General features: G+C 41.2%; 1 protein-coding gene across 2 annotated transcripts in view; it reads left to right on the forward strand.

Annotated features, from left to right (window-relative positions):
- Positions 1–14,142, forward strand: part of SENP5 (SUMO specific peptidase 5) — a 75,978-nt gene that overhangs the window by 19,746 nt on the left and 42,090 nt on the right. For both annotated transcript variants that reach the window (XR_010746839.1, XM_066347864.1), the window contains exon 2: positions 4,259–5,799. Coding sequence is in view for 1 of the 2 variants with exons in the window: in XM_066347864.1 (XP_066203961.1) it covers positions 4,290–5,799 (1,510 nt within the window). In the remaining variant the exon portion in view is untranslated. The remainder of the gene's footprint in view (positions 1–4,258; positions 5,800–14,142) is intronic.

Genomic DNA, 14,142 nt, shown 5'->3' on the forward strand with positions numbered 1-14,142 from the left:
GTTCGAGACCCTGAAGTTGCCAGCTTGAGCGCGGGCTCATCCAGTTTGAGCAAAGCTCACCAGCTTGGACCCTGGCTCTGGCTCAAGCAAGGAGTTACTCAGTCTGCTGTAGACCCCACGGTCAAGGCACATATGAGAAAGCAATCAATGAACTACTAAGGTGCCACAACAAAAAACTGATCATTGATGCTTCTCATCTCTCTTCGTTCCTGTCTGTCCCCATCTATCCCTCTCTCTGACTCTCTCACTGTCCCTGTAAAAAAAAAAAAATTAAAAAAAATTAACATCCTGCCTGACCAGGCAGTGGCGCAGTGGATAGAGTGTCGGACTGGGATGCAGAAGACCCAGGTTTGAGACCCCAGGGCGCCAGCTTGAGCATGGGCTCATCTGGTTTGAGCAAAAGCTCACCAGCTTGGACCCAAGGTCGCTGGCTTGAGCAAGGGGTTATTCGGTCTGCTGAAGGCCCGCGGTCAAGACACATGTGAGAAAGCAATTAATGAACAACTAAGATGTCGCAACACGCAATGAAAAACTAATGATTGCTGCTTCTCATCTCTCCGTTCCTGTCTGTCTGTCCCTGTCTATCCGTCTCTCTGACTCTCTGTCTCTGGAAAAGAAAACACAAAACCTTAATAAAAAAAAAATTAACACCCTACCTGAATAAAAATGACAAGTTTCTGTGCCTGTAAAAAAATATATAGCATTTTTTTTTCTTAGTGAATTTTCTTTTACCTCTTTGAGGACTGTGTTGATTTTTTCTTCCTTCTTGTTTTTTTTTTGTTTTTTTTTTGTATTTTTCTGAAGCTGGAAACGGGGAGAGACAGTCAGACAGACTCCCGCATGCGCCCGATCAGGATCCACCTGGCACGCCCACCAGGGGCGACACTCTGCCCACCAGGGGGCGATGCTCTGCCCCTCCGGGGCGTCGCTCTGCCGTGACCAGAGCCACTCTAGCGCCTGGGGCAGAGGCCAAGGAGCCATCCCCAGCGCCCGGGCCATCTTTGCTCCAATGGAGCCTTGGCTGCGGGAGGGGAAGAGAGAGAGAGGAAGGAGGGGGGGGGAGGTGGAGAAGCAAATGGGTGCTTCTCCTATGTGCCCTGGCCGGGAATCAAACCTGGGTCCCCCACGCGCCAGGCCGACGCTCTACCGCTGAGCCAACCGGCCAGGGCCCCTTCTTGTTTTTTATTGTGGTAAAATACAGATAACAAAATTTACTGTTTTAATAATTTTTAGGTGTACATTTCAGTGGCAGTAGATACATTGTTGTGCAACCATCACCACCATTCATCTTCAGAACCTTTTCCATTTTCCTAAACTGAATTCTGCACCCATTAAACAATTATTCTCCTTCCCTCCCCCACTTAGTCTTTTAAAGTTAAAATTCTTCTATATAAGTTTTTTATTTTATTTTATCTACTTTGATCCCTAGAATTCTGGTGATTCTTGGTTATCCTGTCATTTTATTTTATTTTATTTTAATTTATTTTAAAGTGAGAGGAGGGGAGGTAGTGTGACAGATTCCCATATACGCCCTGACCAGGATCCATCCGGCAACTGAGCTATCCTCAGCTGGGGCCAACCACTGGCTATACGAGAGGGGAAAAGAGAGAGAAGGGTGAGAGGGAGGGAAAGAGAAGCACTCGGTCGCTTCTCATATGTTCCCTGACAGGGGATTGAATCCAAGATATATGCACTCCAGGCCAGCTCTCTATCCAATGAGTCAGCCGGCCAGGGCCTATCCTGTCATTTTAAAAGAAAGATCACTAAGAAGTTGTTTGGAAATTCTAGGACTTATCAACTTTGGAGTTTATTATGGGCCATTTTGGGCCATTTTGGGGGATGAGTATCTGTATATATGTATTTTCTTGTGGACTAATCAAATTCTTTAGAGAAGAATCTTCCCATCTCCTGCTTGGATGGATGCAGCAGACTACCCCAGGTTCTGGGAGATGAGCAGGAAAGTGTTGGGAGGGGTCTTATATTCAGTATATAATTCCATCTTTAAATTATGCCTGGGATCCCCATCTGCATAGCTTCTGTTTTACACTTTCTGAAGTATAAACTAATCTTGGGGGGGGGCAATTACCTGCTGTGTGGAGTTGGGGAGTGGTTTGAGGTCTCATTGCTTCTTAAACTTTGGGATATATTGCAGAGTAACTGTTCAGGCCTGTTTAGTTGAGGCATCCTAAAATAGCAATGTGTTTTGATCTTTCCTCTTTGATCCCTTCTCCCCTGGGAAGATTTTTACCCTTGGGAGTGTATATCTTTCTGGGAACTGAGTGGCAAAAGAGGTTGGGGAGGAAATCCACTATGTAAACTTAATTCAGTATCCTCTTATTGTACCCCTGCCCTCAGTTATGCATGGTGTGTCTATTCTGGGTCATCCTCCCCCAAAAGTGAAACGTTGGTTATCTGCCAGGGTAGGAGAAGTGATATTAGGGTCTAGCTGTTCTTTATTCGGACTTTGAGCCAGTCCTTTCTTTTGCACTCCCCTCATACTCTGGCCTTCATAATTCCTAAGCCTTTCTAAGGTCCAGTAACTTGCTTCTTGGCTTCCCCTTTAGTTTTTGCTCTTCGGGTCTGTTAAGTCTGTTAACACTCATTCACCTGTTTTTATCTGTCAGAAATTTTATTGTACTTGTCTCCTTTTTCATTATCTTTGTCCTTGAGTGTTTATACCTTTTTAAAACCCCATTTTTATCATCTTAATGGGATTAGACAGGGAATTGAGGTAAATGTATTTTTTCCCCCAGACAACACTGATGCAGAAAAAGGTAATACAACTTTTCTTGACAGCTTGTTTGGACGTTCTAGCAGGGGAGCACAGCTACTCATATACCCTTGACAGAAGAACGTCCTCTCCTCTATCAGGGAAGGTCGTCCTCTTCAGCCGAGCAAGCAGCTTCAGTAGGGTTCGCACATAGATCGGTGAGGGAGGAAGGGGACATCTGCCTAGCCAGCCAGATCAGCCAAATTACCCTGGTGATCACTGGGGTGACATGTTGCAGCCAGATCGCCCTCATATCCTACAACTTTTCTTGATAAGTTACTAGCAAGCTGAAATTAGAATATTGCTTTTCTGATTCATAGTCTGGTATTTCTCCTACTCCATCTGCAGTGGCTGGTGCCTTTCTTTCTGGCTAGAGAGCCTTTGGTAATATTAGATCTTATTAAATCTAAGGGAAATTACGTTGACTATCATTTTCATTGACCATTTTTCATATGTGTGTTCCTGACATTCACACCCACACACCCACACACACTGCTACATTGGCTCTTTTTCCTTATATTTACTTTAGAGCATAACTGGGTGAGAGCACCTGATAAGAGTCCTATCCCTGCATAGTCACTCAGAAAGTCACTGATCGACTGGTGAAGGGTAGACTGGTATCACACAATGAAGATCTATCTGCCTGGGGATGACTGTATAGAGCCCTTTCTAAAACTTGCTACATGGAACAAATTGTTTTGATATGGAATCTGTCTTAAATGGCATCTGGTCCCCTCTCCCTGCTTATTTATTTTACAAATGAGAACACGGAATTTGGGTGACTTGCTTAAAGTCAGTTAGCAAATGAGAAGCAGGGCTAACATTTAGAAATTCTGTTTTGACTCCGTGCCCTTGTTTGTTCCATCAGAAACTGACTGCATATTGGGAAGTGATTCTCAAAACTTATTTTATCATAGCAAGTATACAGCAAACAGGGTCAGGTTAAGAATCCTCATGTCTTGCCTGACCAGGCGGTGGCACAGTGGATAGAGCTTCGGACTGGGATGCAGAGGATCCAGGTTCGAGACCCCGAGGTCGCCAACTTGAGCACAAGCTCATCCATCTAGTTTGAGCAAAAGCTCACCAGCTTGAACCCAAGGTCGCTGGCTTGAGCAGGGGGTTGCTCAGACTGCTGTAGCCCCCAGTCAAGGCACATATGAGAAAACAATCAATGAACAACTAAGGTGTCTCAATGAAAAACTGATGATTGATGCTTCTCATCTCTCTTCATTCCTGTCTTCCTGTCCTTATCTGTTCCTCTCTCTGACTCTCTGTAAAAAAAAAGAAAAAAAGAGTACTCATGTCTTCCCTCCTCAACTTTTATTGTGGAGAATTTCTTGATTAGGTAGAATTTCATTATATCTAATAGCCTTAAATTGAATTTCATGTGCTCTCTTTTTTAAAATTTTCTAACATATTTTTGTGAATAAATCTATAATTACCTCATTTTTAGGATAGATATGTAACTGTTCTTTCTGTTCTTTACAGCTACACTCAGATTTCATTATGCATCAGAAAAATGAAAAAACAGAGGATAATTCTATGGAGAAAAGGAATCCACTTAGCCTTTTCTGAGAAATGGAATACTGGGTTTGGAGGTTTTAAGAAGTTCTACTTTCACCAGCACTTGTGCATTCTGAAAGCAAAGTTGGGAAGGCCAGTTACTTGCAGCAGGCCGCTGAGGCATTTCCAGTGCAGAAAGAAGGCCCTTCAAATCCAGAAAAAGTGGATCCAGGATGAACCCCTTTTTGCTAAGACAAAATTGAATGTCACTGCTGAAAATGTTAGTTCTTTGTCCTCTAAAGTGAAAAAAAAGGGCACTAAACACTTCATTTCCTCCTCAAGGACCCTCTTGAAACTCCGAGCAGACAAATTGCTGTCATCAACAAAGAACTGTGACCATGAATACTGCGGAGAGAAAAGTCTCTTGAAGGCAGTTGCTGACTTACCGGCAAATAATGGTTTAGGTCAGGCCATTGGTCACAGACCTAGGACGGAGCTGCAGGCTTCTGACTTTCCCATGAAGTTCAATGGGGAGAGCCAGAGTTCAGGTGAGAGTGGCACAGTTGTGGTCACCTTGAGCAACCATAAACGAAAGCGCTTTTGTTATGGCTGCTACCAAGGGCTAGAGCAACACAGAAACGAGGGACCCTTGACTCCGAAAAAGTTCCAACTTAACCAACACAGAAGAATAAAGGTATCTTCTCTTATGATGTATGAGAAATTATCCATGATTAGATTTCGGTACAGGATTCTCAGATCCCAGCACTTCCGAACAAAAAGCAAAGTTTGCAAGCTAAGAAAAGCCCAGCAAAGCTGGGTGCAGATCACTGGGGACCATCAAGAGACCCTTAGGGAGAACGGTGAGGGTGGCAATTGTAGTTCATTCCTGTCCCCAGAACTTAAAGACCCTTCTTGTCGGCATCAACCGTACTTTCCGGATATGGACAACAGTGCTGTGGTGAAGGGAAAGAACTCTCACATGCCTGATGGCTACACTAAAGGAAGCCCTTTCTTGGGCAAGGAGCTTGGTTTAGATGAAGCATTCCCTAACCAACAGAATGGCAGTGCCACATACACCTGGGACCAGTCACCCTGTTCCTCTCCTAAGTGGGAGTTTCCAGAGCTGAGTCATGACATCCCCTTGTCAGACCGTAATTCCAGTAACGTGCTTATCTCAGAAACCGAAAGAGAAACTATGACGCTAGGTTTGGAAAATCGGACAAGTACCGTCAATGATGACAGGGTAAAATTGTCAGTGTCTGGGGTAGATCAGTCTGTAAATAGTGTAGATGGTCTTGTGTCCGAAGAGACTGTTCAGAAAGAGACCTCGTGCCAGATGGAGGAGGTTGGATCTCTCAAGCAAGACATTCTTAGTTCTAAGTTGCTGGACCACCCTTACTGTAAAAGTCCATTGGAGGCTCCTGTGATGTGCAGTGGACTCAAACTAGAAAATCAAGTGGGAGGTGGGAAGAACAGTCAAAGAGCGTCTCCAGTGGATGATGAACAGCTGTCAATCTGCCTTTCTGGTATGCACTCTTCCTTTATTCTCCTCCAACTTCCAGCCCACACTTGCTGCCTGTTAGCATTTCTAGGAGAATATTTTTCCCCTCCCTCACATGGATTTCCCTTTAAGCATTAGACATTTGTTTTCTTTTTTTTTTTTTTAAGTGAGATAGAGACTGACAGGAAGGGAGAGAAGTGAGATGCGTTAACTCATTGTTGCATCACTTTTTGTTGTTCATTGATTGCTTTCTCACATGTGCCTTGACTGGGGGCTTCAGTTGAACCAGTGACCTCCTGCTCAAGCCAGCCACCTTGGGTTCAAGTGAGCAACCTGGGGCTTCAAGCCAGCTACCATGGGGTCATGTTGGTGAGCCCACGCTCAAGCTGGATGAGCCTGTGCTCAAGCCAGCTACCTCGGTTTTGAACCTGGGTCCTCAGCATCCCAGGCTGACGCTCTAGCCACTGCAACACTGCCTGGTCAGGCTACACATTCTTGAAGTCCTTTGTGCTGCTGTATTATATAGATGTCCCATAGTTTATTTAATTCTTAATTGATGGATGCTTGTGTTCTTCCAGTTGTTTTCTTCTATAAACCATGATGCAATGAAACTACTTCTTTATACTTTTACAATTGTTTCTATAAGTTAAATTCCTAGTAGTAGAATTGATGGTAGAATACTCATACTTAAATTTTAAGAGTATTATTGAATTATTCTCCCAGAAATTGAACCAGTTTATACTTGTTAAACTTTGCCAGCCTTATGGATCATGAGAGTTTTTTTTAATTTGTGTTTTTGAGTTTAAAGATTGAACATGTTTTTTTCTGTTTCTTTTTTTTTTTTTTTTTTTGTATTTTTTCTGAAGCTGGAAACGGGACCAGGATCCACCCGGCACACCCACCTGGGGCAACGCTCTGCCCACCAGGGGGCGATGCTCTGCCCCTCTGGGGCGTCGCTCTGCCGCGACCAGAGCCACTCTAGCGCCTGGGGCAGAGACCAAGGAGCCATCCCCAGCGCCCGGGCCATCTTTGCTCCAATGGAGCCTTGGCTGCGGGAGGGGAAGAGAGAGACAGAGAGGAAGGAGGGGGGGGGGTTGGAGAAGCAAATGGGCGCTTCTCCTCTGTGCCCTGGCCGGGAATCGAACCCAGGTTCCCTGCGCGCCAGGCCGACGCTCTACCGCTGAGCCAACCGGCCAGGGCCTTTTTCTGTTTCTTGACTAATTTTTGTTTGTATATAATTTTCCTTTGCCTATTTTTCTATTGGGTTATTTATATTTTATTTATTTAATATACAAGAAGCTTCAATGTAGCAGGTAGTATACTAGTTCTAAGAATGTAGCATCAAACAGGATACACTGATTCCTACCTTCATAGGCCTTAGCATCATTCTGGTTATAAAGATGTTAAATTAAATTTTAACTATAATGTTATAAATAAGAATTTAGTTTTTCTCTCCCAAAAGGTGAAAATCTTAGTAGCCTGATTTGTGTATGATATTTTTGCTTAACAGAAATTTTTAGTTTTCTAGGAAAATTTCATAGTAAAATTCATCTACTCTATGGCTTTAAGTTATTATATCATGTTTTAAAATCCAGTTGTCAAAATCTACCCCATAAAGTAAGTTGTCATAAACATTTTGAAAGACAATATGGTATTACCAGCCTTTGGTCCATTTGTCATCTTGTAATGTATCCATGATTTAAAAGAGTACAAATATATTTGTACAGGGACATTACTTAAGAAAAACAAAACAAATCTTTTGGCCCTGGCCAGTTGCTCAGTAGATACAAGTGTCAGTCCAGTGTGTGGATGTCCCAGTTCGATTCCCGGTCAGGGCACACAAAAGAAGTGACCATCTTTTTCTCCCACCTTCCCTCTCTACCTCCCTGTCCCCTTTATTTCCTTCTTTCTCTCCCACTGTCAGTGGCTCGATTGGTTCTAGTGTGGCCCTAGGCACTAAAGATGGCTTGGTTGGTACCAGCATGTCAGCCTTAGGCACTAAAAATAGCTTGGTACTTGAGCATTGACCTAAGACGAGGTTGCTGGGTAGATCCTGATCAAGGCACATGTGGGAGTCTGCCTCACTATCTCCCCTCCTCTCACCTAAACAAACAAACAAACAAACAAACAAAATAACAAATCTTTCTATGGAAGTATGAAGTATGGCACATCCAAGTAATAGTATACTTGAAGCTGTTAAGGAATAAATTTGACCTATATTTTGATACTGAAAGCTTTCTATATAAAGTGAAAAAGGCAAATTGTAAAACAAAATGATGCTGTTTTGTTAAATATGATATATAGGCACATATGTAGGACAAGTATATGTATATATGTGTCCACATATTTGTATATAACATATCTGGACCGGTATATGAAATTGTTATAAATGTTTTTTTCTGGGGAGCTAGGAGAGTTACTTCTTGGTGGTTTAAACATTTCCAAGCACTTTAGTTGCCCAACCATTAAGTAGGTATAAAAAGTCCCCCCCGCAACTACAAAAAAAATACATAGTACAGTGTCCTAGCAAATCTTTTGAACTGTTGATTGTGTTGTGTGCCCATCACCCAAAGTCAACTCATTTTTTATCACCATATATTTGTCCCTCCTTGTCCCCCACCCCCATTCCCTTCCTCGGTAAACCACTTCAATTTTATCTATGTCCATAAGTTTTATATCCCATTTATATGTGAAACCACATAGTTCTTAGCTTTTTCTGATTTACTTGTTATACTTAGTATAATGTTCTCAAGGTCTATCCATGTTGTTGTAAATGGCAATATATCATTTTTTAAAAAAAATTTATTTATTGATATTAGTGAGAGAGGCAGACAGACAGGAACATAGATCTGTTCCTGTATGTGTCCTGACCAGGGAGAGATTGAACCGGCAACCTCTGTGCTTCGGGACAATGCTCCAACCAACTGAGCTATCCGGCCAGAGCTTTCATCATTTCTTATGGCTGAGTAGTAGTCCCACATCTTCTTTATCCAGTCCTTTGTCAAGGGACATTTTGGTTGTTTCCATGTCTTGGCCACTGAATACTGCGATGAACATGGGGGTGCATGTGTCTTTGTGTACCAATGATTTCGAGTTTTGGGGTAGATACCAAGTAAAGGGATTGCTGGCTCATATGATAGGTAATTCTATTCCTAATTTTTTGAGAAATCACAATATTGTCTTCCATAATGGCTGTACCAGTTCACATTCCCACCAGCAGTGAATGAGGGTTCCTTTTTCTCCACAGCCTCTCCAACACTTGTTATTACCTGTCTTGTTGATAACAGCCAATTTAACAGGTGTGAAGTGGTATCTCATTGTAGGTTTTTTTTGTTTGTTTGTATTTTTCCGAAGCTGGAAATGGGGAGGCAGTCAGACAGACTCCCGCATATACCCAACCGGGATCCACCCGGCATGCCCACCAGGGGGTGATGATTTGCCCATCTGGGGCATTGCTCTGCTGTAACCAGAGCCATTCTAGCACCTGAGGCAGAGGCCATGGAGCCATCCTCAGTGCCCGGGCCAACCTTGCTCCAATGGAGCCCTGGCTGCGGGAGGGGAAGAGAGAGACAGGGAGGAAGGAGAGAGGGAGGGGTGGAGAAGCAGATGGGCGCCTCTCCTGTGTGCCCTGGCCGGGAATCGAACCCGGGACTCCACGCCAGGCCGATGCTCTACCACTGTGCCAACCGGCCAGGGTCATTGTAGTTTTGACGTGCATTTCTCTAATAGCTAGTGAAGATGAACATCTTTTCATATATCTGTTGCTCATCTATATGTCTTATTGGGAGAAGTGTCTGTTTATGTCCTCTCCGCATTTTTTAAATGGATTGTTTGTTTGTTAGTTGCTGAACTTTGTGAGTTCTTTATATATTTTGGATATTAACCCCTTAACAGAGCTGTTGTTTGTGAATATCGTCTCTTATTTAGTTGGCTTCCTTTTTGCTATGCAGAAGCCTTTTAGTTTGATATAGTCCCTTTTATTTATTTTTGTCTTTACTTCCTTTGCCTTTGGGATCGAATTAATAAAATGTTCTCTATGGCCAAGGTACATAAGTTTAGTACTTACGTTTTCTTCTATGTACCGTATTTTTCACTCCATAAGATGCACTTTTGCCCCCTAAAAAGTGGAGGGGAAAATGCCTGTGTGTCTTATGGAGCGAAAAATACAGTATTTTATTAAATATTTGAACATACCATTTGATTCAGAGTTTTTTTTTTTAGAACATTAGTTTTTTTTTTTATTTATTCATTTTAGAGAGGAGAGAGAGGGGGAGGGAGAGAGAGAGAGGAGAGAGAGATGGGGGAGGAGCTGGAAGCATCAACTCCCATATGTGCCTTGACCAGGCAAGCCCAGGGTTTCGAACCGGCGACCTCAGCATTTCCAGGTCAACGCTTTATCCACTGCGCCACCACAGGTCAGGCCTGATTCAGAGTTTTTTTAAAAAATTTTTCTCCTTAAAACCCTAGGTGTGTCTTATGGTCAGGTGCATCTATCTTTTGGAGCGAAAAATATAATTTATTGTTTCAGATCTTATATTTAGATCTTTGATTCATTTTGAATTAGTTTTTGTGTATGGAATCAAACTGTATAGTGAAGTTTAATTCAGCATTGAAATTCTAAGAACAGGAGATTGATGGGGAGAGAGGACATTGTGGCCCCCTTTCCCCCGCTCCATTACTTGTAACACTTGGCAAGAATGAGGAACGGCCATTTCTTTTTCTTTCTTTCTTTTCTTTTCTTTTTTTTTTTTTTTTTACTGAGACAGAGAAAGAATCAGAGAGAGAGGGATAGATAGGAATGGAGAGAGATGAGAAGTATCAATCATTAGTTTTTCATCGTGGCACTTTAGTTGTTCATTGATTGCTTTCACATATGTGCCTTGATCGTGGGGCTACAGCAGACCGAGTAACCCCTTGCTCGAACCAGCGACCTTGGGTCCAAGCGGTGAGCTTTTGCTCAAACCAGATGAGCCGTCACTCAAGCTGGCAACGTCAGGATCTCGAACCTGGGTCTTCCGCATCCCAGTCTGATGCTCTATCCACTGCACCACCGCCTGGTCAGGCAAGGAACAGCCATTTCTAAGAACAGTTTTTGGAGTTCTTAGTATCAGCATTCCCATTGAAAATAGTTCAAGGCAAAGCAACAGCTACTGCATGTCATATCATAGCCCTTCCTCTACTCAAATTACCCAAGTAGAAGTGAGCCCAGAATTTATCACAAAACATCTGAGAAAAGCCAATGCAATGAAAGAGACCGATTCAACAAATGAAAGAACTAAACTTGAATAATCAGGATTAATAGAGCCATCAGAATAGGAGTCAACATAGGACAAGCAGTATAGTAGATGCTCCCTTCACTGACTTCTATAGCAGTAGGCAATATTAAGTTCCATGGTATGGTGAATACTGGCTCTTCTCTAATACAGTGTGTCCGTAAAGTCATGTTGCACTTTTGACCGGTCACAGGAAAACAACAAAAGACGATAGAAATGTGAAATCTGCACCAAATAAAAGGAAAACTCTCCCACTTTCACACCTATTCAGTGCAGTTCAATGTGGGCTCACGCACAGATTTTTTAGGGCTCCTTAGGTAGCTATCCCGTATAGCCTCTACAGATTCGTCACTGACTGATGGCCTACCAGAACGGGGTTTCTCCACCAAACTGCCGGTTTCCTTCAACTGCTTATCCCACCGAGCAATGTTATTCCTATGTGGTGGCGCTTCGTTATAAACGCGCCGATATTCACATTGCACTTTGGTCACGGATTTGAATTTAGTGAGCCAGAGAACACACTGAACTTTCCTCTGTACCGTCCACATCTCGACTGGCATGGCCATGGGCTGCTCCGCTGTATACATGGTGTTACGTCATCATCTGCGCATGTGCACATGCTGCCACATCATCCTACAGTAACTGGGAGAGTTTTCCTTTTATTTGGTGCAAATTTCACATTTCTATCGTCTTTTGTTGCTTTCCTGTGACCGGTCAAAAGTGCACCATGACTTTACGGACACACTGTATAACTGCACGTTATGCTCATTGCAGTGAATTTACATATTTATCATGAGTCAGTTGTACCCTTCAATTTACTTACTGCATTTCATAATTTTATTAAATATTGCATTAACCAATAAAACATGAGCGTAGAAAGTTACTTTCTTCAAAACCAAATTGGATGCTTTACAATGACTCTAAGTTGCTGAAAAAAATTAGTACTGAGATTTGCTTGTACAAGATAACTTTAAAAGAGGTGAAGGAAGACAAGAATATCTAGGAGTCTGTACTCAGATTAGCTACTGTTTTGGAGGGAAAGAAATAGATTCCTATGCCACAAAGTATTCTAGATGGATTAAAATTTAATTAGAAACAAGTAAAGACACAAAATCATTATTCATAATAGCAAAATGTGGAAACAACCTAAATGCTTATGAACTGACAAATGGATAAATAGAACTTGATATGCCAATGCAATGGAATATTGTGCCATAAAAAATGGAATAATTATATATGTTTCAGTGTGAATGAACCTTAAAATATGCTAAGAATCTAGATACAAAAAGGTAATGCACTGTTTGATTCTATTGATTTGACATATCCAGAGTTAAAACAAATATTTAGAAATATAAAGTTGCCAAGGACTGGGGAGAGGTAGGAATGAAGAGTGACTGACTGCTAACAAGCACAAAATTTCTTTGTAGGGTAATGCAAATATTCTGGAATTGGTAGTGGTAATAGTTGCATAACTCTGAATATACAAAAACATTGAATTGTACACATAAAAGAGGTTGAATTTTGTGGTATGTGAATCACAGTTCATTCAATAAAGCTGTTAAACAAATAAAAGAAACCATTTTAATAATCAAGCATGATAGGAAACTCAGGCAATGAAAATATACCAGATTGATTTCATCTGCTAAAATCTTATATATAACAAAACTTTTAAATGAAAAATTTTAAAATTTTATTGATTGATTTTAGAGAGAGAGAGGAAGGGATAGAGACACATTAGATTTGTTGTTCCACTTATTTATGTATTCACTTGTTGACTTCTGTATGTGCGCTGACCTGATCAGAGATCAAACCCATAGCCTTGGCGTAATCAGAAAACCCTCTAGCTAGCTGACCTTCTTGGCCAGAGCTCATAAGTGATAATTTGAAGTTTTAGGTATACATGTCTTTTGATCCAGAAATTTGACTTTTAGCAAGTTGTCTGGGGAAATAATAGAACAAAGATATGTCAGGTTTTAATTAGGACATATTTAAAGAGCTAAAAATTAAAAATCATCAAGAGGGAATTGGTTAAAATACTCATGTAATGGACTACTAGGTTGTTTTGAATTGACTTAGGTAAGAAATTAACATGTAATGAATGGAAGAAAAGCAGCTTTAAGAAGAGTAGGTATAGTGTGCTACGTACATGTTTAAGAAGTACATGTTTGTAAGGGCATAAAAGTTCTAAAGGGTAACTGCCACTTTATTTAAAATGTTCATGGTCATGTATTAGGAAAAACTTAAAATTAAAGCTTCTTCCTGTTTTAATTCTTTAAAAATGTTTAACCCTATTTTCTTCTAGACTGTTGTTAATGTGTTATTTTTACATTTAGCCATTGGGAAAAAGATAAAGATGGATCCCTACTTTGTTCTTGACACCAAAATGAATTCCAGCTGAGAATGAAAAGTTTAGTCACTGGTTCTAATACCATTTATTGATTGATTCATCTCTGCAGGGTTATAAGATGCTGCCTTCTATTAGGTCTGTTTCTATATTAGCACTATTCTGCTTTAATTACTGTGATTAATTTTGTAATTTGATGGGACTAGGCCCTCTTTTTCCTCCCTTGTCCCTTATTCACTGCTCCCCTTTAATTCTTTTCAAAATCTTCAAGAAATTTCTCACATTTTTGTCCTAAGATTCATGGCTTTTAAACATTTTTAGAGTAATTTAGGGAAAAATTACAATATTTGAGTTTTCCTGTCTAAAAACAAAGACTCCATTTATTGACCTATGTGTTCCTTAAAATAATTATATAGTGCTTTTTACTTAGGCTTTGCACAATCCTTCAGTTTATCCTTATAGGTCATGTCTTCTCTATTGTTGATTTTTGGCTTTTTTTTTTTAATTAAAAAAATTTTTTAAAAAGTTTTATTTATTGATTTTGAGAGAGAGGGAGGGAGAGAAGGGGGGAGGAGCAGGAAGCATCAACTCCCATTAGTGCCCTTGATCAGGCAAATCTGGGGTTTCAAACCAGTGACCTCAGCATTCCAGGTCGACACTTTATCCACTGCACCATAAGTCAGGCGTGTATTGTATTTTGTTGGGGAACCAAGTGGTTGTATTTCTCATGTGCATAGCATAAGAGCTAATT

Source organism: Saccopteryx leptura, chromosome 8, assembly GCF_036850995.1.
Source record: "Saccopteryx leptura isolate mSacLep1 chromosome 8, mSacLep1_pri_phased_curated, whole genome shotgun sequence".
Lineage (NCBI taxonomy): Eukaryota > Metazoa > Chordata > Mammalia > Chiroptera > Emballonuridae > Saccopteryx > Saccopteryx leptura.